This window comes from Astyanax mexicanus, chromosome 2 (assembly GCF_023375975.1).
Source record: "Astyanax mexicanus isolate ESR-SI-001 chromosome 2, AstMex3_surface, whole genome shotgun sequence".
NCBI lineage: Eukaryota > Metazoa > Chordata > Actinopteri > Characiformes > Acestrorhamphidae > Astyanax > Astyanax mexicanus.
The window spans coordinates 57951148-57977586 of NC_064409.1; the positions used below are offsets into that span (position 1 = coordinate 57951148).

The window sequence follows — 26439 nt, forward strand, 5'->3', positions numbered from 1 at the left end:
TTTCAGAGAGAAAACACACAAACACACATCCTGTACAATCATAAATAGTCAATCTAGCCATCACATACAAACAGTTATAGGGTACTCCATGTGCTTTGAATGTTGTTGTTTTTTGGCAATGATGATGCCAAAGAAGAACCACTTTTTGTTAAAGAAGAAGAACCATGTTTGTTACAGGTGTAGAAAATTGGCAAATAATTAAGTGAAACATCAAGTGAACTTATTTTAGAAGATTTTTAAAAGGTACTTCACACTCACACATTTCAGTCAAACTCATACATAACAAAAACAACAGACAGTGATGGTTTACTAGACCTTAAACTCCATTACAAACATGTTTTTTTTAATGGAACTAAAAGTGGTTCTTCTATAGCGTCACTCAAAAAATTAAGCACATTTTATTTTTAGGAGTGGGCAGTTCAGTGCAGTGCTAAATTTCATGATAGATGTATTAACTGGGCAAAAAAGAAAAAAAGTACATGAAAAAATAATCAAGCAAAAACACACAAAGGAAGGACATCATGCATCCATCCGTCCAGACAAACAAAAAGACATTCTGCAGTTCTTCCTGAGGCACTATAAGCTGTAAGGGCACTTTTCCAGAACAGATGCAGTTCACTTCTACACAGAGATAAGTAATACTATCATCATTATCTGGCTGATAACCAATATAAAGTATAGAGAGAGCCTGGTGGTTGGGGGTGAATGGGGTCTGTTTCTCTGTGTTAACAGAATCTGTCCTTAGTTAGTGGCAGCTCCTTCTGCCTCTTTGCTGGCCTCTGTGGCGCCACCCTCCATTTTGCTGCCTTCTTTAGAGCTTCTGTTCAGGGTTCCGTTGATGAAGCTCTCTGAGCTCTGCCTCTGGAAGTGCTTCCTGGATCCCACCAAGGACGGATTGTTGACCAGAGTATAGAGGAGATGCCAGTGTCCACGTGCCCGTTTACCATTAGAAACTGGTTTGTTTTGTTTCTTGTCCTGTGAGACAAGCTGGATTCCTGCAAATGTTCCGAGACAGGAGATTGAAATTTAGTCTACCTGTGGCTCAATTTGTAGATCAAATGCACTCATTGAACAAACACAGATTAGATAATCTAAAGTAAACTAGGGTTAACCTGGGTAGTGAGTATTAACATCAGAATAAAGATGTTAAAAAATGCAATATGTTATTAATATTGTGTTAAAATTCCAGGAGAATAGAACATTTTAAAATGTTGACGTTTTTTAGTTTCTACTACAATTTTTTAAGTAAACCATATACTGGGATTTATTGTTTACGATTGTGTCAGCCTAACTATTTCCAGCGTTCTTCTAAAGGAATCACAGTATTAAAGTCATGATCCTAAAAATACGGAATGGATCTAATCTCTCATTTATTTAAGTAGCAAAACTGAAACTGAACAAATCCATATAGTGGTCAGGAATTAAACAAGTTATTCAAACCAACATATCAAAAATTAAATTGCTATGTTTTGCAGTATAATTTGTATATTGGATAAATGTTCATTTTACAGACCAAAACACACATTTACTGCAGAGACAAATCAGTTCAAACAAACTATTTTTCTAGGCTGCCTAGGGCTTTTGCGCAGTGCTCCATATGCAATGAACAGAAAGTACTGTTAACATATTTAACATGTTTAAAGTGTGAAGCTGTCTGCCGCAATCCAGTAAACGAGGGTCATCAGAGAGCCGCTGCCTTTACCGGCAGCCCTAATGCAATCTTTTGAGCACACTCGGGCCACATTGAGCTTGCCATTACCACGCTGAAAACACAGGCCCTCTGGGCTGCATAAATATGAAACAGTCAATTAGAGCGGTCCATCTGTGTAATCCGCTGGCCTAATGCTAATCTCTCCCACACAATAGACCTCTGTTTCACGGGAGTTATTACTGTATCTAAATGCAAACAAGCCCAACAAATATTCCCAATTTGGAAAACTCGGAAAGAGGCACAAGCAATCTGTGTAGGGATGAGAATTCAAAGACAGTTTAATCCAACCGCATTAGAGCTGCCGTGTGGTTGCGGTGGCATGCATGCCATCTGCTTTCACTGACAGTTAGTTGTTCACTCCTTTAGAAGCCAACATCTGTCATCAGCCTCTCTCTCTCTCTCTTTCTATTTCTGTGCCTTTAACTTCCACACAGGAGAAAAGTGCAAGGTCTTTATCATTTATTTCCCTTTGATTGATAGGGCCTGTGTAAGCTTCTGTATAAAATTCACCCTGATAGATCTCTGCTCGAACATGGCTGCGGCTGTGTATCAGAAGTCTGTATTGTGCTATGAACAGAGCTGCTCGGTCTATGACAGACCTGATTGAGGCCAACAGTAGAGGCCAAAGGGACTCCTCGCACATTATGGGCCAATTTATACTGACAAATTTAATCAGGATAGATATGCTTCTCGCTTGCTGCGTGCTAGACAGCGTGATGAGTCAATTACGCCTAAAACAAGGCTGGCCGGCTGCCTGCAAATACAGCTTCAATGGCCCTGGAGAAATCAACACTGCTGCACCTGGCTAATATTTATCCACCACTGATCAATTCAACACCGTCTAATAATAAAGCAACAGCAGCCCTATTGCACAGTATATACTGTATAGATCCAGAAAGCTGAGGTGTGATCTGATTATAATGTGTCGATACCAGATGCAATCATTGTATTGTAAGGCTTTGACAGTATCCTGTATCATGGATATAATAGGTAATACAGATAAATCAAGGGAATTATACAATCTAAAAATGCAAATACATCCTCATTAAGATCAGCACTGATGTGGTCTCAAACTACTGGAAGAGAAATACAGATAGCAAAGTCTAGCATTTGAATAGAAATATTAAATTAAACCAGAATACTAAGTGTAACCATAATTTAATCACAGATTTTCTATTGGCAAATAAACTGATCTATTTAAAGGTTTTGTACCGAACAACATTTGTATATATTATGTCCTAAAAACTAGGGATTTACCAAATAATTAGCAACTGGGAAAAAATATCAATAAGTAACAAGACAAAATAACTTATACTGCTCTGGACAAAAAAATATCTGAATCAGTTTCCCTGATTTTGCTATTTAAACGTATATATTTGAGAAAAATTAACATTTTTATTTTATTCTATAATTAATTTGCAGAAAATGAGAAATGACTAAAATAAAAAAGCAAAACTTTTAGACCTCAAATAATGCAATAAAAACAAGTTCATATTCATAATGATTTAAGAGTTCAAAGATCAATATTTTATAATAATATAAACTCTGGTTTTTAATTACAGTTTTTATGCATCTTGGCATGTTCTTCTCCACCAGTCTTACACACTGTTTTTGGATAACTTCATGCCACTCCTGGTGCAAAAAATCCAAGCAGTTCAGCTTGGTTTGATGGCTTGTGATCATCCATCTTCCTCTTGATTATATTCCAGAGGTTTTCAATTTGGTAAAATCAAAGAAACTCTGGTCTCTTATTTTTTTTCCCAGAGCTGTACTTGTTCATTTAACACTTTTACATTTTAGTTTGGTAAAGGAATCTCTTATTTAAGAAGCACAACAAAATATACATTTAGGCTATTTTATTTATGCAATGTTGAAAAGAGTGATAAAATGAAAGAAAAGCTGGAAAAATTGTGTTCGGTATTTACCATTTAGCCTTTGGCCAAATGTTTAATTTTGTTCGCTTTCAGTTTCAGTATAAAAAAATGTATATTTCACAATGCAACATTTCCCAAGTATTTAACAGATTTGCCATGCAATCAAAAACGTAATCAAAGAAATAAATATAAAACAGCCCTACTCTTTGCTATACGATAATAAGATCATATTAAAGACCACTACATTAGGTACATTTTTTATTAGTACCAAACCACTCACCTTCTTCAGCATCCCGCACGGCCTGTCCAGAGCCCTTGTCCTGACCTGGAGCCTGAAGCAGCAGCCCACAGAAGGCCTTCATCACCGGGTGAGACTGGCTGACCTCAATCTTCAGGTAATGAGCATAGCAGTGGTAGCCTGCAGAGCAACACCCAGGGTGAGAACTGAACTGGGGAAAAAGCAATCTCAAGACTGGAACTTGCTATTGTGTATAATAGCAATCCTGTCCTACTTGCATTATGTCTGCTCCCCAGCTGTGCAGAGCATTCATATCAAGTCAGCCGTAGACATTACACAGCAATCACTGTTAGCTACTGTATATATTATGGGACGGGCTGGGATTTTGCACAGCTTTTGGAAGCAATGAACATGAAGGAATTGCTTATACACAGCCATATACATACATATGCATACATTCTATAAATCTATCTGAATGAATATATATTAGACTGTAAAAAATATCTGTAAAATACAAGCAAATTACAACTTTAATGTTAAATACAGGAATTCTGTAAATAACAATGCTTTATTCACAGTATTATGTACACAGACAATGTGCAGCCCTAGCAAAGCACCCGGTTCATGTTGAGATGCCTTAGCATTACTCTTTCATGGTCAGGTAAGCACTTCATTTATATGATTGTAAATGTGAAAATGTGTTTTTCTTTTACACTTTTAATATGTGTTTCAAGAACCTTAAAAAATATTTTTCAGTGATGGGCAACCTAGGGCCAGAACCCAGCAAAAAACAGTTTGCTGATTTTTTTACTCCAAAAGACCTACTGAACCTTAATGAGTCTGGGAAAAAAAAGCACAACAGTACAGGAGTCTTGTCCCTATTTAAGTATTTTTTGAGATATGAAATATGGGTAAATAATGAAACACTACTGGGACAAAATAGTGCATAATAACTTTACATATCATCGCTGTCGTATGAAAAACACTTATGTCCATTTTTGTCGATTTTTAGTTTACTACATAATTTAAACAGACAAACTGTCCTTTACACTGTGCCAAAATTTCTTGATGGACAGACCAATCGAAACTCTTCAAAATTACCTGAAATAAACTCTTTTAACATTGACTTCGATTGAAAGTTTACAAGGTTTTTTCTCTGTCCTGTAAAGTTGCTGTTTTGGGGATAAGTGTTTTTCATTGCACAGCGACGATATGCAGGCTAATGAGTTGAAGACGCACCTGGGTCGAAAGCCTCTACATTGCGGTTGAGGAGGCTGATGTCCAAACGGCCCAAATGGACAATGTTGAAAAGAGCTGTGATCACCAATCTCCAAATGCCCAAAAGCGCACCCACCAGGATATTGACTGGGAAGAGCAGGTAGGTCAGAAGGAACAGACTACCCCTGCAGAGACCAGCAAGAGGAGAAAAACTGTTAAATAACTTAAAAACATTAAAATGAGTAGGAATAAAACATTTTAGGCACCTTGGTCACTGTAAGAAATTCTCATTTCTCATTTGCCAATTATATTCAAAGAAGAAAATTCCATATTTTTTTAAGTTGATGGTTTTCTGGGGACAACAAATATGTAGTACACAGAGAGTGATGTGAGAACTCTTGCTTTTTCTAAAAGCTGGATCTTGCCTTGTTAACACTGATGTTTTGGACAAACCATTTTGTGTGATATTTTTTGAGCACATAAACCAAACTGTATGGTACTTAATCAAAGAAAAAAATCTGCTCTATTTATTAAATAAAAGATGCAATGAAGGGAATTGTTTGTAATTTGTCCATATTAGTACATCTGATGTTTTGTATTGTTGAATTCTGTTTGCATAGAGACATGACAGACTGAGAATCCTACCTGTTGGTAAGGTCTCTTGTTCCAGCTTCCTTCTTGATGAACAAGAACCTGGATGTAAGGTGCTGGATAAGCCCAACCAAGAACAACATCAACCAGAAGGGCCTGAGGACAGAGACAGAGGAGGAGGACTTACAAGGGATTTGTTTTGATGGGCACTTCTATAAGTGCTGGAGTTTATGGACAGGACTAGAGGAAACACTGTTGTCATAAAGATTTTGTGTAGCACTCTTGAGGATTATGCTGTGATGCTGTGGAGACACTGAGAGGATAGAGGAGATTCCTGACAGCAGAACTGTATGTAAACCTGACTTGATTATAATTTATCATCATTTTCCTAATTGAAAGCGATATCAGAGTTAACTCACCACATCCTGCCGATGACATGGAACAGCAACATGTTCTTTCCGTAAAAGATGGGAATGATGACAAGGAATACACCGAATAGCAGGCAGATGAAGAACACTAGAGTCTGAATAATCATGCCTTTAAAAGTACAGATACAAAAAATAAGACAGGGTTCAGACTCAGGAGTAGTAAAAATATTCTAATGCATGTAATATAATAACCCTTTAAGTAGTCATTTGATACAATGTGGTGCTGTATGCTGTAAATATTACAATATGTTTTGATTTAACAGTAATCGAATATTTACTTATTGTTATGATGATGTTTGCACCCTACAGTTTATGTACATGTGCATTAATGTAGAAGCATATTAAATGTCTTTAAAGCAACATTATGTAGGGGTTTTATAGGAAAAATATATATCCTAGGCTTAGCACACTGCTAAATGCACTAACTGCAAATTTTGTAATATTAACTACTGCCTCAGTAGTCATACTTCTTTTAATTATAGTGATGGATCTGTATGTCCTATCTTGCCCAGAAATGCATGTGTAAAGCATGTATTTTTTGGGTAACTTAAAGCGTTAATTACACTTTTTGACTGTAGGGGGGGCCAGAAAAACAAATTACACAAATCTTACACAATGCCAATTTCCTATTGATTTATAAAAAGTCTAGTTATTTGAGTGTGAGTGTGTGTGCATAGCACAAGCCCCTCCCCCTTCACTCAGTTAGAATGGGCATCAGTTTGAATTAAAAAATGGTAAAATAAATAAGTGGAGAATCAGCTATACAGTTTTAATATTCTACCATCATAATTTCATGTTATAGTTCACTATACACTTTAAACTATACACTAAAACGTTTTATATTTAAATATTAAACATTCAAAATAAAAAGCCCAATGACGGAGCAGCTAAGAATGTCTACTTAGGCAAAAACATATTTTTTGTTCATTTTTTTTACCTAGACAAATAAATGCAGCTTGGTAACTGGTGAAGCCCATCCAGCAGACCAGTGCAGGACGTGAAGGCCTTATATTCCTCTGGCAGTTATACACATTGTAGATGTCTCCTCTGTACAGCCCCCGAAGATTGGACCTGAGCATGCACATATATGCCATTTTGTGAGGTAAAAAGAGACATAATGTACGAGACAAAATATATAATAGAGGCATCCCTAAAGAGAAAACTGCAACGGAATTGCTGGCAATTGAATCGAATTACTATTATATTAAAAAAAAAAACTGAATTTGAAAAGCCATTATGTTCAGCCTGGTATTACTGAGTGTAATTACCCAATTTTCATTATGGTCAGATAAAACCTGCTCCCATTTGCAGGAACTGCTATCATTAGAATACAATGAGCGCAGCCATTAGTGTCCTTTTTGATGTGGTCTATGCGTATGTGTGCGAGTGTGAGAAAAAGACAGTGAATGACAAGCTAAGAAAAAAAATATATATTATTTGAAAAAGAAGTCATATGAAGGGTTAAACAGTGGCTTCACTCTGCCTGCAATTTCAGCTCTATTTCCAGCCGTACCTGTGCAGGACCATGGACCTCATAAACATGGTCAGATTGACCAAGCAGGACAGGGTGACAGCCGAGGCGTAGCACACTGAAAGAAAGGCAAAAATACACAGACAATCACATGAGCTGCACACACACCCACACACACATCACTGCCTCACTCTCTCAGCACTTTTCACCATCCGCTGATTAGCAAACAAGCTCTGCTACAGTCCAGTAGTCTGCTCTGCTGACTCCATCACTATTTCCCATCAGCATATATATCTGTGTGTGTGCACGTTTTTGTGTGGGTGGTATAGATTTACACGTGTGTGTAAGGCTGAGTGACAGTGGATCTATACACTCAGTATAGGATCCATTACAGGCTCTGAGCAATATTTCCTGCAGTTCCCAGGAACCTTAATTTGATTAGACTGCAGGCAGTCATTTGTGTGGAGCAATGAAACCTAAGAGTCTTGGTCTGTCTTGGTCTAACTCAATGAGACTGGCTACTGAATAACTTCAGTTACACTGTGGTATTCACAAAGTAGCGTTTCGGAATATTAGGTGTTTTATTATATTTAAATGTAAAATAGCGTTTTCCTGTCTACAAAGAGGATGCAGTACTGCTAAAGAACTGAACACCTGCATGCATAATAAATCAATTACAGGCAGCTCTTTAACAGTGTAGTAACTGCATAGTGTAATAACTTGCACGATTGTGCTTGGTCCCCTGTTTCCACTTACAAATAATAATAATAAAAAAATAAAAAATCAAATCTTGTAGGTATAAAACATGTTGTGGCTCAATGGTAGACAACCTGTCTGAGGGCTTAGAAGTTGTCTGTTTGAGTCCCATGTCTGTCCACCCAAATTTTCTGAACATTATTATGAGAAAATAGTTTTTATTTGCTTCTGGTTTCCCCATACAGTCAGGAAGTGAAATTTATGCTAAGTTACCCCTAAATGACTTGCTATCTTCATGCCTTTCAGAACTTTTTGGGGGGAAATCCCAGTATTTCACAAAAGTAAATTCACTCCCTATGCCCCATTTTTGCAAATATTTTAATATATCTTTTCATGGGACAACAATAAAGATATGATGCTTTAATACAATGTAAAGTAGTCAGTGTACAGCTTGTACAACAGTGTAAATTTGGTGTCCCTCAAAATAACTCAACACACAGCCATTAATGCCTAAACAGCTGGCAACAACTTCTTTGGTCGGTCCCGGGGAGGCCTGGAAAACTGCTATATGACTTTTGCCATTATGCTGTATTTCAATTCTCAAATCTCAAATAGTTTTCTTGCCACAACATGCCATGTTGAATTTACAGTGGCCAGCATGAGAGAATTGTACCAAAAACATCTAATTTAATACACCTACTTCCTATTCACACCTAAGACCTTGTAACACTAACGAGTCACATGACACTGGGGAGGAAAAACAGCTAATTGGGCACAGTTTATCTTAGGGGCGTACTCACTTTTGTTGCCAGTGGTTTAGATATTAATGGCTGTGTGTTGAATTTACACTGTTTACACTGTTATACAAGCTGTACGCTGCTGTACACTGACTACTTTACATTGTAAATGTCATATCTTCAGAGTTGTACCATGAAAGGATACTCACTTTTGTGAGATACTGCACATTACCGTGACTGAAAGTGGGAAAATCAGAATATGAAACAAATATGACTTACATAGGGTTACAAAGCTTCATCAAAGTTACATTGTGCAGTTAGAAGCATTCAAAATGCAGAACAGCAATGATGAACATTCTTTCATTAAAAATCACTGATTAATATCCAGCATTTACTGTCACTGCAAATCTGATTCTGTATGATGTTTTTTTATTGTTAGATAATAACAGACTATAGTCTTTTTTTAGCTTGGACCCCTTGTACAGTATTTTTGCTTGCAGCTCTATTTTAAATGACTTTGACCTCCATATTGTGTCATGTCTCTTCTGTGCCGCGGATGCATTTCTTGAACACACAAAACATTAAATAACTTTATAATGCTGTGATAATGTCTTAACATAATGTGCCATTATATTTCATCCTATACTGTAGGTCTCTTTAAGAGTCAAGCCTAAAGCACCAGTCAGAACTGCTGAAACAGCACTGCAGGCAGTCAGCCCAGGATTTACTAATAAACAAGATGGAAAACTGCCCTCCAGCCAAAGCATTAATTGGATAGGGCTTTAAGATGCTAACCTGAAGGATACTGGACTCACCCTCAACACACCACATGTAGTGCACCACTATTTTGACCACCTCTTTGCGGTCATCCGACAGATGAATGTTGAATCCAGCCAGGAGAAACGCAATGTCTTCATCCACTCCTCTCCGGACAATCTGGAGAGTGGGCACTATTCCAGTGACCAGCAAGAGTGCCATCTGAGAGAGCACAGACAAACGCCATTTAAACATGCAGTGCAGAGATACTATAGTCACTCATTAAAATAGCAATTAAAATAGAAATATTGCAAAAACACCAACCCACCTGATAAAGTGCAATAAACGCCACAACCAGAGAGATGGCTAATTTCAGAGGAAACCTAAAAACTGATACAGCAGAAAATCACAGTCACAAAATCATGTCATACACAAATATACAGCATCATGTGCACAACAATACAAATTTATACTTACCTTCTTCAGGTGTGTAAATATAAGACTTGAAAGCATCAGAGATTCGCTCAGACAGCTTTGGCCTAGAACTGTTTGTACAAAACCAAAAATGTGGTTAATTTCATCACAATTTAATCACAGATACATTTCATATATTTACATACGTTTGAACCCAATTTAATACCAAAGAATAATGCAGTTTGAATAATATATAATATATTCAAATATATTTTCAATATGGATGATACCTGCCTTTACAGTACTTGGCTCCTTTCATATAGTATTTTGGCCTTTTTACATTTATATATAAAAATATTATATATACAGAGTACAGAGCAGTACAGCCAATCACAATCGGCCTGCGGTCTCATGCCTACGAATGCAGCATAGCAGCGCCTATACTACATGTTATAGCACTCTCTTTTGTGCATTATTGTGGTTATACCACAGTTCCATTATTGCTGTTTATTGAAAGATTTTGAGTTAAAGAGGATGAAAAATATGATCTAATTGGTTATAAACACTCTGTGAGTTAAAATAGTTCCATTTCTGCTCTGTTTGGTTTGTAAGCGCTGTATCGTGGCTAGGTTACCTGGATGTGGCGGAGTAAAACACGGAGAGCTAGAACGCTTCTCAGCTAATTACATAGCAAAGTCGTAACTAACTGTGGAATAGTTTCTATTTAGTAATTTGTATTATAGAATATTTTAAAAATATTTTTAAATATCTTGTATCTTTTGAATATTTGTTAACAGTCTGTGTCCTTTTGTATTCTAGGTTGTTCGTATTAGCTGTCAAAGATATACTAAAAATCAATGTCTATTTGTTCATTTCTAATGATTCATTCATTATGGGATTTTGATACAATGTGAGCAGTAACTGCCAAATTCACATTATATAAAAGCAAAAAAAAAACTATTAAAATGAAGATGGCTTTCGTTTGACAGTGACACTATGTTACATTTTATTATTGTAAAGACTTATCAAGACAAATCCATTGTAATGCAAATAAAGTAATTCTATTTCCACAGGGAACATGTACTCAGCAGGTTTAACATCACTCCTCTGACTATTCCTATTCCTATCTGACTATTCCTATTATCTCTTACTGTAGCTTTGCATAAAGGAAATTAGCATTGCTGCAGGGAAGCCATTCATATGGTTTTCACACAGGTAGATCAGGGATTCCCACATTTTGGATTTTGAATTGACTCAAAAAGACAGTTTTATAATTATCATTGTATTTTCTGTATGAATAAGATAGAGTTCTCATTAGCTGTTGTTCATCAGCTATAAGGTTTAGGAAGAACCCACTCCTAATAAAGTGGTTTCCAGGTACTACAGGTCTTATCACTGGAAATGTCACCTACTAATCCTTAACTTACCAACGTAGTTTCCTGGAGTTAAATTATGGATTTACATACTATTTGCAGTATAGAAATCTTCTGAACATTAAAAGTTCAAATGAACAGAACATCTCTTGATGTCCAAGTCATTATTCTCACTTTGCTAAGATCCTATTCTTTTAGATTAACTTCAGCATAACCCTCAAAATCTGACCTGGCTTGTGATGGCTTCTTCTTTTTAAGGATCTTCTTTACGTAGTCTCTGTAGTAGCTGCTCTTAAGGTCCTATGAGAGATCAAACAAACAAACAAACAATACATTATTCAAGAACCTCTTCTAATCAAGATCTCTAATCCAAAAAAGATCCTTGTGCTCTCAAATTTATCCCAACTTATTTTTCTTACAGATTATAGCCACATAAGACAAGCATTGTGCATTTTCTGTGGGAAAATAACACAACTTGTGTGTAATCTGTCTTGCCACAGACCAGAACCCAATCTCAGAAAGCTGCTTATTATGATTAAGCTTGTGGAATGCCATTCTGGAGTTTACACACAGATTCACACTTCGTACTGTGTTCACCCTAAACCTGTGAAATAAGAACTTTCTCATGTACACAAAACCAATGGGAAAAAAAGTACGGACGCTGTAAACTTTAGACTAATACTGGAGCCTAAATCTGATTTCTGCACACACATAATCACTGCACAAAAACACGTCTCTCACATGTCTTGTAGCAACTGGTATTGCATAGTGGATATAACCGCTTCTCTCCACCTTGAAAAGAACACCATGCTATGCCAATAAGAGTCTCTCTAATACTATATTTGCCTTCTTTTACATGGTTAAACTGCAAGTAAATCTAAAAAAAGGAGATATGTCAAATGTGATATATATATATATATATATATATATATATATATATATATATATATATATAATACCAAACAGCAAATCACTGCCACAAGAAAATCCTAGCTCTTGATTTTTCAAGTAGAACTTTAGGGAACAGAATAGTTTTCCAGAATAGTGAAACATGCACACATGTTAAGGATAAAAAGCTATTTAGTTAAAGCTAGTTAAGGGTTTATTAATATATTTACTGTATGTTAACTATGGGACTCCATTTAACTCTGTTGAGAAGTCTATTTCTGTGTTGATTTACTATTTACTATAATAATATCACCAGCATTTGTAAACAATATTTTACCCTGAAACATTGTGCCATATCACTCACCCCTATTAATCACATCAGGGTACTTTTTTTTTTTTTTAGCAAAAGGAAAATTCACACTGTTCTCATTTCTCATAATATATCTACTAGAGACAGATTATATCTGTTCAGTATCATTTATTTGACTTTAATCCTGAATATATATGAAGATATGTGGAGTGCATTATTAGTATCATGACATTCTGCATCATTGACTTCTGTTACAAATGTGATTCTTGTCTTAGTTAGGGGATATCATATCGTATGCAATAATACAATTAAATTTTCATTTTGTTGTAGTAGTGTATTTTTAAAATATTTTTTTTCACCAAGAGTATCGCTATCCTAAAAATACCACAAAATATTGTGATAGTATTTTAGGGCCACATCGCCCACACCTAGTGAGAAACTCATATTTGATCAGTTTGGGCAGGGTTTAAGCCTATTTGTAGACAAACATTTTCTTTCAATGAAAAATGTCCATTTAAATAGCTGTGTAGTCCATGACTAGGTTTAATCATTGTCCCAAAAACCAAGGTAGATTATTTTGATACAAATTCTAATGCAGATACTACTGTTCAAATAGTCCAACAGGTCTCTATCTTGGGTCCTTTGCAACTAAGCTTAATTATGATAATAATATTGTTAGCATTGAGTTATGAACTTGCATAGAGTATCTGACTATTCACTATAAAATGTTCAGACTAATTACAATTTTCCAATAGTGATGAAAAAAGGCAGAGTTTTTAAAACAGAGGGCTTTTTATGGGCTTGTTATTGTCCTTATGAAAGTGGTGACATATCCATGCACAGAATTATGGTCAATTTACTAGACAGACAATCTCATCCAATGCACACAACACTGCAGGTCCAGACTCACCTCTGACGCGTTAGTTTTCTCTGTACCCTTTAAGCCCTTGAACAGGAGTAGAGGATACTGGAAACTGAGAAAGGCCAAGCAGGCAATCTGGGGCAGGCTGCTGAACAGGGCATAGTACTTATATATCTGCAGAGAAGGAGAAACAGGAAAAAGATCATTAACAAATCTTATCCTATTCTTTTTTAAATTCCTCTACATCCTGATTTAAAGCACAATCCAGCTCCTCAAAGACAAACAAAAAGCTCTCCATGACATAAAGCCTATTTATCTAATGATATCCCCTTCATCTACAGTTTTATCTGTATTCAGAACTCAGGGAAAAAGCAGATTCATGGTTTTTTAGATGAAGATAAAGTTTTATTTAAATTCAAACTGAAACTAAAGTGATTAACTCTGACAAAAGCTCTGCTGTGGCAGACACCAGAGCAGAACCAATCGCCTTGAGTCGTGACCATTCATTAAAAGACGTGAAGACAACAGAGAGTAAGGATGAGGTACTGTGAGTTAAGCTGCAAGAAGCAGAGCAGAAACTCACACACACTGAATAAAAAGTGGAAAAAAATAACTGAATAAATGATCCCTATACATATACTGTAGCTAGGCAAATCTGAGAAAAAATAACTGTCATATCAAATGCTTATAAAGTATGGCTAATAAAGCTTATAAAGTATATGTACTACCTGTGGTGTTTTGGGACAGTCCACTTTCTGCCAGACGAGGACTCCAAAATGTGTCCATGACAGCAGGCTGCCCAGCACATAGCCCACCTTATTGTGGAGTGTGCCACAGGCTAGCAAAGGATAGTACAAAGCAGGGTAGTAGAACAGAGCCAGGATCAGCCAGTATTCTGAGGAAATGAGAAACAGAGAGTGTGTTAATGAACAAACCATATACCAGTCCATTACTATACCATAGATAGCAACAGTAAAACTGAAAGTTTAAATGACATTAAGCACACTAAGCGAAAATTGCTGCTGTCCAATATAAACTATGTATCTTTAGTTTTGTCTGTGTTTTGTTTCCTCCATCATTTGATCCCTGTGGAAACTTTATATACAGTATAAACCATTTTGAATACATAAACCAATAGAAATGCTCTAATTATAACAAAAAACCCTCTTATTTCACTTTGACTTTAATTCAAAGTTTTGAACATTTTTTACTTCTCATGTAAAGTAACATTTTTAAATATTTTACAGCTCTGAAAAAGAAAAACAAGAGATCCCTTCAGTTTCTGAATTAGTTACAATTAGATATATAATTAGATTTTGCCATTTATAGGTATATGTTTGAGTAAAATAAACATTGTTGTTTTGTTCTATAAACTACCGACAACATTTCTCCCAAATTCCAAATAAAAATATTGTCATTTGGAGCATTTATTTGCGGAAAATGAAAAATTACTGAAATAATAAAGCAGAGCTTTCAGACCTTTAATAATGCAAAGAGATCAAATTCATAACATAACCCTGTTTTTTCATAACAGTTTTTATGAATCGTGCATTGGTTTCTTTCCACCAGTCTTACACACTGATTTTGAATAACTTTATGCTACTGGTGCAAAAAATCAAGCAGTTCAGCTTGTTTTGATGGCTTGTGATCATCCATCTTCCTCTTGATTATATTCCAAAGGTTTTTTTAATTTAGTAAAATTACAGAAACTCGTCATATTAGGTGGTCTCTGAATATTTTTTCATAACAGTGAAACTGTGGTATTATTTTATATCAGTAAAACTGTGGTATTATTTGGTAATGTCTAAGAATATGAGTCCTTTTGTGGAGCTATGTTTCATCACCTTGTGTGAATAAAGTGGTTGAGATTGGAGCTTGATTTTGGGTAGGTGCCATTTTGTGGACAGACAGGCTAGTGTTCATTTGATAGCTGCAAATCAGGTGTGACTCACTATGACCCTGGTTCATATCCATTCATATCCTTCTTACTGGATGTGTTTCCCAGCTACTTTGGTGGTCTCATACATAACAGAAAAAGGCAAATTTACCCCATTTGTCACCCAGTCTTTGCTGTGATAGGACCACAGTAAAGAGAAGAGTGAGGTTTGCTAGTTTGTCTAAAGTCTGCCCCATGTCCAGTTTGACTCCAGTCCAGACTTAACCTCATACCTTTGTATTGTGTGTCCTTGGTAAAGGGTAGTGGGTTGGAGGCTAGGACCAGTCCAATGATTTTGCAGAAAAGCACCCCAAACACTGCCACTGACAGGCCTTTGTGCTGCGTATGGTCCAGGAAATTTACTGGGCTTTAGAGATAAAAGATAAATGTAGTTAATGGAGTGCAATATGACAATATTTTATGTTATCATGATAATTGTTGTCATTGTAATAATACACATTATACTTTTTTTGAGTATATATGGATATCATTAAACAAGTCCTTAAAGAACAATGAGTAACAATAAGCTTATTTCCTGACAGAGTGCGTCATTAGTCAGGTTTAACTGGAGAAAGTGTAGCACATTCTGAATAAAAAAATCACTGTACAGAAGATAACATGTTTTAAAAAACTCTGCATGTAAAACACTGCGCTAAAATAAAGTTAATTAAATACTTCAGGGCTCTAAATTGTCACTAACTAACACCAAGATCCGACGGTACTGGACCTCAGCAGCCAGAGTCAGAGAGAGCACAATTGGCAATGCTCTCTCAGTGAAGGGTAAATGATGCTCCTTTCCTTCCCCTTTTGCCACATCACTACCACATGACTGTGATGTTGGTCAGCACAGGCATCTGTTAGCTGACGTACCAGAGCTGGAGATCTGGAACTTTCCTCTGAGCGCTGGCAACACAGTGATGTTGCATCAGCGGCAGTTAGAAAAGAGGCATAAGCTAGATGAGGCATGTGATAGTCTTCACCATTCTAGTATTAAGGGCATTACTAGTGATAGGATGGGAGTCCTAATAAGTCAATGGGTTGTTTGTCCTTCGAAATTGGGGAAAATATTGAATAAAAAAATCTAAAATGAAAAATTTTAATAGAAAAGAAATGTAATATTGTGTTACAATATTTTTACCATATTACTCAGCCCTAAATGAAGTATTACAATTTATTATAATACAAATACACAAATACAGTAGCTGTACAGTTTGTTGAAGAGTATGCAGTAGATGTTGGAACAGTGGCTGAGATGTGCCTTAAGAGACCGGTAGCTCACCTTAATAAACCAGGAACTCCTTTCAGACTATCACCAACTTTCTGTCGTCTTGCCAGAACCGCCAGGATCAGCATAACCACCAACTTCACATACAGACACATGAGACAATCTCAGTCAGTTTCCATTTCCCTTTCCCCATGAACCCTTGCCAAATAGACAACCACCGACCCTTAGCCCACCTTTTGAACCCAGTGATGCAATGAAATAACTTTCCAGTTCAAATGAAGCTCTAGACCCCCATCAAACAAGGGGGCAACCCTATTCCTCAAAATAAGCTCACACTGTGAGGTGTGATTAGCCTTCGTTCATCATGTTCATGTTCAGTGAGCACAGCACTGGGATCAGTGACCTGCTATGACCTGTGGCACCACCGGGGACTTAAGAGTGGGCTGGGGGCTTCCTGCCACATGGTCCATCACAGTCAATTACCATTCAGCTGATTTTTAGAAACGTAAATGAAAAACAGGAAAAGGAGTCTGAATGCTAACTCAATGAAAAGCCTGATGATTTCCCATTCCAAAGTTCGGCCAGTATTTTTAGAGATTTAAGCTTTGTTTACTTTGATATAAACTAAATGAGTGCTACATATTTGCTAAATAAGCTAAAATGAAATGTGCTATTTCTAGCTAAATAAATAAAATTAACTAAAACAATTTACAATTTTACATTTTTATACAAGACATTCATCAGCAAGGAGTAAACTAAACCAGTGTGCTTCAGGCAAGCTGAATGACTCATACTGTGTATAAGTGTGTGTGTGCATGTGTGTGTGTGTGCTTGTATTGGAGGGAACAGGAAATGTCTCTTAGAAAGAAAACTCACAGATATGGCTGCAATGCATATGTGGTAGAGGCCATCATCAGCTGTGGGGTCACATGGTGGGATAACTCTGGAAATTTCACAAACACAGAGAATTTATTATAAGCTGGTGCAATCCAGGTCGCTTGCTCACCCAACACAGCTCAGTCCAAGAGTGCACCTGTCTAACACCCCCCTCACACCCACCCTTCTCCATCAGCAGACCCATACTTTCACCTTTCAACTGCTCCAAGCACAGATTATGCATTTAAACCGATTGATAGACAATGTGACCGAGGTACAACGGCCACTCCTGTTTCCGAAGTGAACTCAATTGACCGGAAAGGAATTAAAAAACACACCAAACTGGAAGCTTCTTTAGCAATTTAACTTTTTTTATATACAAATGTGGTTCTTCTACAACCATCATTACTCAAAGAACAACTGGATGCACCATTCTTTTTCTTCAGTGTAGAGTACTATCCTGGCAAAAAGTGTTTTTATTGCACCAACAATGGGTCATTTTTAACAATAGCTGCACTTTGTTGGTGCTTTATAAAATTATACTGAAAGTAGGGATTCACTGAAATGTAAATATTTGTTAGAAACTTAAACTAACCAAAAAAAATATTAGGTTGAATTCTGAACATGTTTTTTCATAGATTTTTTTTACCATTGCTTAAATTAAAGAGCACAAATGTATTTTTCTCTTATTTTATAAAAAAAAAAAACTACAAAACTACAAAACATTACTTAAACCATTAAATCCGACCAGGCATACAAACAGAACAATATAATTATTGTTTAAACTAACAACTTTTTTGCCAATTTTGGCTGGTTAATTTTAATTGTCAATTATTCTGTTTTATCCCTAGATGAAAGGCTCTTTAAAGTTCTATACACAATAACATATCATTAAGTGTCCATTGATCATGGTTTTATGTATAAACATTTTTTTTTTCTAAAGAAGCTTTAGAGAACCCTCTTTTTTCAAATGTATATTCCTTTATTGAGAAACCCAATAAGGACTAGAGTGATAAGTTGAAAAAATGATGAGAAATGGTGCACATTGTTTTTAGTAGGAATAATGCTTTAAAAAAATCTTGGTTCTGTATCATTCTGAGGATGGAATGAAGAGAGGACGGAGAAAAGACTAGAAGCAGAAATGTTACACATTCCACGTAGTCCTCTATGATTTAAGACTGATGGGAATACCCATAGTATAACTTCTATTTGCAAAAAGAAAGAAACAGACTTTTATCTTATCTTTTTATTTATAACTATACAAACATTCCCACTAAGCTAAAACATGATCTATAAAGTCTGGCTGTGTACCTTATATGATTTCTTACTAGGGCTGGACAATAACTTAATATCAGTACATATCATGATAGAGAATGTTTAAAAATTGATTATAAGAATTTTAAACAGATATTCAGCATTTTACTGTATATTATTCACCCCCACCTTTACCCCAGAACGCTGCCATCAGTTCACTTTATTCAAGCTGAGCAACAGACATGTGTGGCCTGAATACCTCAGTGTGAAATGACGTACATCATACTATTTACCAGAATATAGTACCAACCGAAAAATAAAAATAAAAACTTGTCTAGCTCTAGTTTTTACATGTTAGCCTCCAAAACTGGAATCAAGTTAGAAAATATGGAGTTGTCTGACAATTGTACAGTTATATTCCCCTAGAAAAGTGACTAAAGATGCAGACTTCCCTAGGGGATGCCACTACAGTGCACACATTAATTGTTTGTGTCATGACAGGTAGTTTATACAGTATTCTTATTAATATGAAGAGTTAGAAGTTTTTAGAAGTTCTATATTTAGTTAACACAGACAGAAAAACCACTTACTCAATTGGAGGCTTGGTAGGTAGTGCATTTTCATACCAGTCCGAGTAGTCGTAGTAGTCCTTTCCAGTTTCTGCACTCATTGTGCTGGCTCAAGGATCAAACAGATGTATCAGTATATCAAAGGGATCCAATGAGCCAGACACAGAGGTTTGATGCTCTCTTCCCTCCAGTAGGACACACACACACAATGCTCTTCTCAGTTGCACTGTATGTGGGGGAAAACCCTAAAAACACGTCCCAAACTTTCAGTGGCAGCACTGCTGGCAGCACTGAGTGTGCTGTCCTCTTTTCTGTCTCTGTGTCCAGGTGCTGTAGCAGAGTCTTATGAGGAGTAATGTGGCAGCTTCTGGCCGCGGCGTGCCACCCCGAAACTCCTGGGCCTTTTTCAGACGAGGATTACCACACCAGTGGAAGCCTGCGAGAATGAGAGAGACAGAAAGTGAGCAGGAGTGGGAAAGAGAAGGGGTGTGAAAGTAGAGAGAGCAAAGTTCCAGACAGGAGCAGCCAATCTCTCTGGCCACCTGTGGCTTACTGGGATTAGGTGGCCTTCCAGGGGCGGGCTGTTGGCTGGCTGTCCAGTATGAAGGGTACCAGGAGCACTGAAACTTATAAAGCCCTTAGTTGTAGGTGTGTAGGATGGGAATAAGTGAGGGAAATTCAGTCTGTCAGCCATTTACACTTTCCGTGGTGATAACAGGGAAATTCAGATGAGTGGATTGCTCTCTCCACTGTGGAGTTATCTTACTATGGAGATTCCCAATGATGAGTAAGGAATGGAAGCCAGTGTAGTTACTCCCACACACACATACACACACTCTGCAATGACGCTTGATCAGATCAGCAGTGAATCAACATAAAAAAATAAGAAAATAAAAAGAAAAAAAGCTACTAAAACTATACTTAAAGCACATGTGCTTGAAACAAGTGTGATACTTTACAACCCCCTACAATCATGTTTTTTTTTTTTTAGCCATTTATGGCCATTGATGGGTTGACAGTATGCAAATATGCCAGTACACCAGGTATAGCAGGTATTTAAATTCTGGTTCAATGCCCACACACACACACTTACATGTCTGGCATTCTGATGCCAGAAATGGAATGTCCGTCTCGCTTGCACTCACTATCAGGCCTCATTTAATCTCCTATAATTCATGTCACCTTACTATGAGAATGCTGCCCAGTGTGTAATCACTTTATATGTTGCTATCCTATGACTTCTGGCATGTCAGTGTGAAAGAAGCAAGATGCTATATAACACACGCACTTCACATTCACAATTTAATATTGTTATACTTGGAAGTGCTCTATATGAGTGATGTGTACCAGTAACATCCAATATGTGGGTTAACATATATTTCACTTTAAGGCTTTGCATGATAAGAGGGTAAAACTGAAAGGCTGAACTTGGGGTGTCTAGACTTCCATCAACACAGAAATCTAGGAATACATGAGTGAAAACAAAGACAGGATGGGGTAAAGATGTTCTTTAGCACAATTACACAGATTTAATGAGCTGAATAATATGAAGAAGGCTGAATAATGTATTGTTCATTTGTCAAAAAAACAGCAGTTTTGTTTCAGACAGGCCAAAAACACAACAAAGCTGTTTTGCCGGCTTCTCTCTCTCTCTCTCTCTCTTTCTTTGTTAATGTGTATGTGTGTGTGTGTGTGTGTGTGTGTGTGTGTGTGTTGGCACTGAAGTTTTGTAACCTGAGTCGCCGGGTTAGGGTTGGTTTGCCACTCTAATTATGCAGGGATTACAGTCAAAGACGGTTACAAAAAGGTAGGAAAAGGTTTCCAAACCACTCATGAGAGGGGGACAACAACCTCCAGATTCAGATTCATCTCCCTGTGAGTGAAAAAAGAGGCCGGACAAATAGACGCCGCAGAACAAAGAATGCTTTGAAGACTTACATCACCAAGATGGTGGTGGATTTGTGCCAGAGAGTTTGTTTGCACCAGGTGGAGAAAGGGCTGATTCCTGGTTTTGGTGGCTTCACTGAGTTTGGGCAATAAATCATGAACAAAATACTTTGCTGAGTATTCTTGTCTTCCTACTAGGGCTCAACAGTATGGTAAAAATATTGTATCACGATATTTACAGAAATCTGCGATTACAGAATGTTTAATAAGGCAGGGCATTGGGGTTATGATTTAATATATCACATTACTCGATTGCAATACTTCAAGCAAGGCAAAATATCAAATTACAGGAAAATTGTCAAACTATAAAAACACATTTATAAAATCTGAATTTTACAATAACAAATTTATACGATAAAATATTGTCATTTTGCACAACTCTGCTTTCTACACAGTGCAGTGATTAATTGTTGTAAGGAAGAGTGAAACTGGGTGCAAGAAATGCGAGTACCAGAAATTGCTTTTACAAATTTCAACAGAAATTGCAACATTTGGGTTTGAGAAAGAAAGTGACTTAGCAAGAAATGCAACTGCAGTTTGTCACTTGCCAGTCATAACCAACGTGTCTCTAATATAGTAACTTAATAGGGAAAAAAAAAACATTAAACAAAATTTAATTTAATTTATATAGAGAAATGTTTTAAATATATAAATGTTTTTAATGATTTTTAGTCCAGATTCTGGTTTACAACATAGAAATGGAATAGAGATACAAGTACCTATTTTTTTTGCTATGACAGCAAGTAAAAAGCTGTGCACCACCATTAAACCTGTTCTTATCACTTCCATGTACACCAATTAAATCAATAATGACTATAGACCATGACTAAAACCATAACCAGCAGGATACAGGACTTTAGCGCACTTAGAGACGAGTGTAAGACTCGCACTATCCTCTCTGGCACAGTTAACAAGAAAATGGGATCCTGTCTGTGCCCAGTACCCTTGACATGACTGAATCTAATTAAAGAGACAGTAGCACACATCAGACAGAGCAAGACAGACGTTCTCCCTAATGATTTCATATCCGCAATCATCACTCACAGACTCTGGGGAGCACTTACATCAGCCAGTTAAAGGAAAAGAAGTCTCCATGGTGCTAACCTGGCTATGCCAATGACAGATTGGGACTTTTAATGTTGGGTAAAAAAAACAGACATCCATCATGAACACAGGGAAGGCGACAGCTAGATTCCTTAATCTCAGAAGCCTTAAGATCATAATGGCTTTCTTGTTTTGTTATTAAAAGAGAGAGAATTAATTAATTAAGTTTCTAAATAAATTTGAATTTAAAATAATATTGTTTTTTTATAAAAACATTACTGGCTATCCATAATGTTGACATTTCATAAAAGGGACTACAGCAGGCAGTTTATATAGCCTTATACGTTCAGCACTACAGACCAGTATAACAGCACTTGAATGGGTTTAGCTAAGAAATCCTGAAGATTAGACTGTCCAAAAGTACATTTATTTTAGAAACACTTATGATTAAATATGCCATTTTTTTTGGAAAACAACAGATAGAATGATTTGTAGTTCACAAGGAAATATTCCTTGTTATTGTACCAAAAATAAGAAAACATGCCTGGTTCACATTAAAGTAATAAAGCTGTTTAAATTTTTTTTTTTTTGGGGGGGAATGTAAAAAACAATCTTGATATTCTTCACAATATGAGCAATGCTCAATTTTTGTGTTCTTGCAGCCCCCTTGAACCATACATGCAGCTTTTATATTAAACACGGTGCAGATATAACATAATCTTCTTGTATTTCAGTTAAGGAAAAGTGTAAAATATGAAAATCACTTCCAAAAAAAAAAACATTATTTACAGGTTTTTGAGAGAAGCTGTATCTACTGAAATTCCCTCCGGCACCTTCTATATGTAATGATGTACTTGATTATCCCATGTTAAAAATCACAATAGAAGAGTAATTCAATTAATCTAATTAATTAGATTAATCTCCCCAGCCCTAGTTTGTAATAAGGCACAGTGCAGGTCACTCAAATTGGTATTAAATAAAATGATAACATGTTCTTACAAATGGTGATGGAAATAGAAAACAACCAATCTTGTTGCATTAAAACATGGACAGGAGGGTGGAACAGTGTAGAATGCAACAATTTAAATGTCAACAAAAAAAGCTAAATCTTGACATTTTAGGCAATTTAGAAATTCTGGCTTTTTGCAAACATACCTTTTATGTCACGAAAATATTAATACACAGCCCATATATCGACTGACTGAGTGACTGAGTGAGTGACTGAGTGAATTGTATTATACTAGTCAGGTAAAATATGCTGGGGTACATTTTTTTGTTTTGTAAAACAATAATTGGATTTATTTAGAGTGCACAAGTTCACAAGTTATTTCACTGTGTTTCATTAAAAAGACAAAATATACCTTGTCCACATTAAAGATATATGGCTGTTTCAATTGGTTTCCAACAAGGGACAATGCAGGCAACTCAAAATGGTAAAAATAAAATAATAATTTATTGGGTGAGTATTAAGAAAGGAAAATGGTAATGTAAATAAAAAACAAACAATCTTGCAAAGATTTGTGCAAACTTGCACAAAAAACATTAGGCTGACCATATTGTTGTACAACTGGCATAGGCCAGGAGGTGGACCAGTGTAGATTACAAAAAAATTTAAATCTTGCAAATCCTTCATATTTTAGGCAAATCAGAATCAGAAACTCAGAAAGTCTTTTTTACAAACCTATATTTTATGTCACAAAAAATATAATATGTATAAGATATAAATAGATAGATATTCCTAAATAGATATAGATATTCCTAATTTTTTTTTTTCCTAAAATATTCCTTCGGGATAAATAAAGTATCTATCTATCTATCGATCGATCGATCGATCGATCGATATACCGGCCTTACATTGTCTGACTGACTGAGTGTACTGTATTATACTAGTTAGATATGCTGGGGGCAGTAGGACGGTAGTGAAACATAATAACGAGTACATTTTTTAATATAACGATAATTGGAATTAATTGGAGGGCACAAGGAACTATTCATAAGGAGTTATTTCACTGTGATTTCATAAAAATGTCAAAATATATCTAATTCACATTAAAGTTATAAGGTTATATTTCAGTTTGTTTCCAATTAGGGACCATTTTTACTCAAAATGGTAAAAAATAAAATGATAAATAATTAAGATAGTATTAAGAAAGTAAAAGTGATGATGAAAAAAACGTATTCTATTAAAACAAAGTAGACATTGGCAGGGGCAGGAGGGTGAAATAGAGTAGACTACAAAAATGTAAATGTCAACAAAAAATATTATCAAAATCTTGCAACACCTTGACATTTTAGGCAATTTAGAAATTCTGTCTTTTTTGTAAACCTAAAAAAAATAAAAATACACGGCCTATAGCTCGGGTATGCTGGGGGCAGTAGATAGCTAGTTGGTAGGGGTTTTAATTACCCCAGAACTCCCAAAGAAAAGCCTCGTTCAGAGGCGTGATGTAGTTAAATACATCCAGTTAGCAACATGCTAATACGACCTGTCCATCCGAACTACATTTTAAAATATTTTTGGAATATAATACGCCGTTTGAGCACCATTTGGGGCATTATTTGGCGTTTTAGATACTTTAGATACACTGAAATCTGGAGTTTCACCTGAACGCGACTCACCTTCAGCATGGTGGAGGAGGAGGCGTGTGAGTGAGTGAGTTTGGCAGTGTTTTTCAGCGTTTAAAGGCTTTTATTGACGGTATGTAGACTATTGTTTAGGTAGCCTAGCAATGTATGGCTGAAAGATTTTCCTGGTGCACCACAAATCTCCCTACTTAAAATCTAGCTTAGGTTTCAGGTGGTTTAAGCTGGTCTTTGGTGGTCAAGGTGCTTAAAAACGCGTCATCCAGATACACTTTATTAAGATAGCTAACTTAACTGGTTACCCAGCTTTCAACCAGCATATTGCATTTGGTTTTTGTGGTCTCGCTGCTGGTCATGCTGGTTGAAAAGCATGTTGAAGCTTGGTCAGACTGGTTATCTAGTTTAGCTATATGGGTCAGGTTAAAGGAGAAATCCGGTGTGAATTTATCTTAGGGTTTAGCGAAAAATTATAATAAGTACTAACGTTTGTTAAAAATCCTACCTTCATTCACCCTCAGCATTCCAAAATACAGCACTTTCAGCTTTTTGCTCCCAACAGATTTACAATGTAAGTAATAGGGGCATATCGCTGCCCATGCAAAGAAATCACTATTTTTACACCACTAACAAGCTCAGAGTAGCTCCACACCTCATTTGTAGAATTATGAGGGTTCTGATATTTAAAACAAGGCACTGAGAACTTTTAATATGCACAGGTAGCTTATTAAAAAAACACTGTTTATATACACAGTACCTTCAGGTAGTTCTCTGAGTGCCGCCATCTTGAAATTAGTAATGTAATGTTGATTAATGAGCACAAATAAATAGGTAGAATAGGAGAACAGATTTGCAAAATTAATTCAGTGGAAATGCATGAATTCCAGTTTTTAGTGAAAATATCTCTATAATATTCATGTATTTCCACGGAATTGCATGGGCAAGGCTATGCCCCTATCATAGCATTGAAAGTCTGTTGGGAGCATTGGCTGAAAGCTCTGTATTTCAGAATGCTGGGGGCCAATGGAGGTGCACTATTAGACAAAAGGTCATACTCGTTATCACGTTTCACTACAACCCAAGTCCATTTCACACTGGATTTTAAAGTTACTTATGCATGTAGACCAGCTAAATCTAAATTGGTTAACCAGCATGCACTGGTCATGAGCTTGTTTTTTTAACAGGCATGTAAACAACTTAGATTAAAATGATAAGTTCATTAAAAGATGAGAAAATATAACATCTTTTTTACCTTGCTTCCAGTTGATCCTGAAGTGTTATCTTCTTGAACCTCTTTTAATATGCAAAATACTACAGTCCAAATATTCTGACCATCACAAGCTTGTCAAGCATTTCTTTATACAAAGCATACTAGCTTACAACTATTGTACATTTTAAAAAGAGGTGAACGCTCCATGCGGTCTTGCCAGACTTTGACCCT

The 26439-nt window shown here is 36.3% G+C and overlaps 1 protein-coding gene across 2 annotated transcripts; it reads right to left on the reverse strand.

The window, feature by feature from the left end:
- Positions 1-102: 102 nt before the first annotated feature.
- Positions 103-26438, reverse strand: stra6 (signaling receptor and transporter of retinol STRA6). Of its 2 annotated transcripts, none has more exons than XM_007228246.4 (18): positions 26251-26438; positions 19449-19863; positions 17605-17671; positions 16783-16865; positions 15737-15870; positions 14296-14462; positions 13616-13741; positions 11737-11807; positions 10198-10265; positions 10049-10110; positions 9780-9942; positions 7574-7649; positions 6998-7131; positions 6052-6169; positions 5687-5788; positions 5063-5226; positions 3866-4003; positions 103-995 (listed from the first exon to the last, which is right to left on the reverse strand). In XM_007228246.4, the coding sequence occupies exons 2-18, from the start codon at positions 19526-19528 to the stop codon at positions 742-744; spliced, it is 2007 nt and encodes a 668-aa protein (XP_007228308.1). In that variant the 5' UTR covers positions 19529-19863; positions 26251-26438; the 3' UTR covers positions 103-741. The 2 variants fall into 2 exon arrangements, with proteins under 2 accessions (XP_007228308.1, XP_049330591.1); XM_049474634.1 differs by lacking the exon at positions 26251-26438 and adding an exon at positions 25038-25248.
- Between the last annotated feature and the right edge of the window lies 1 nt (position 26439).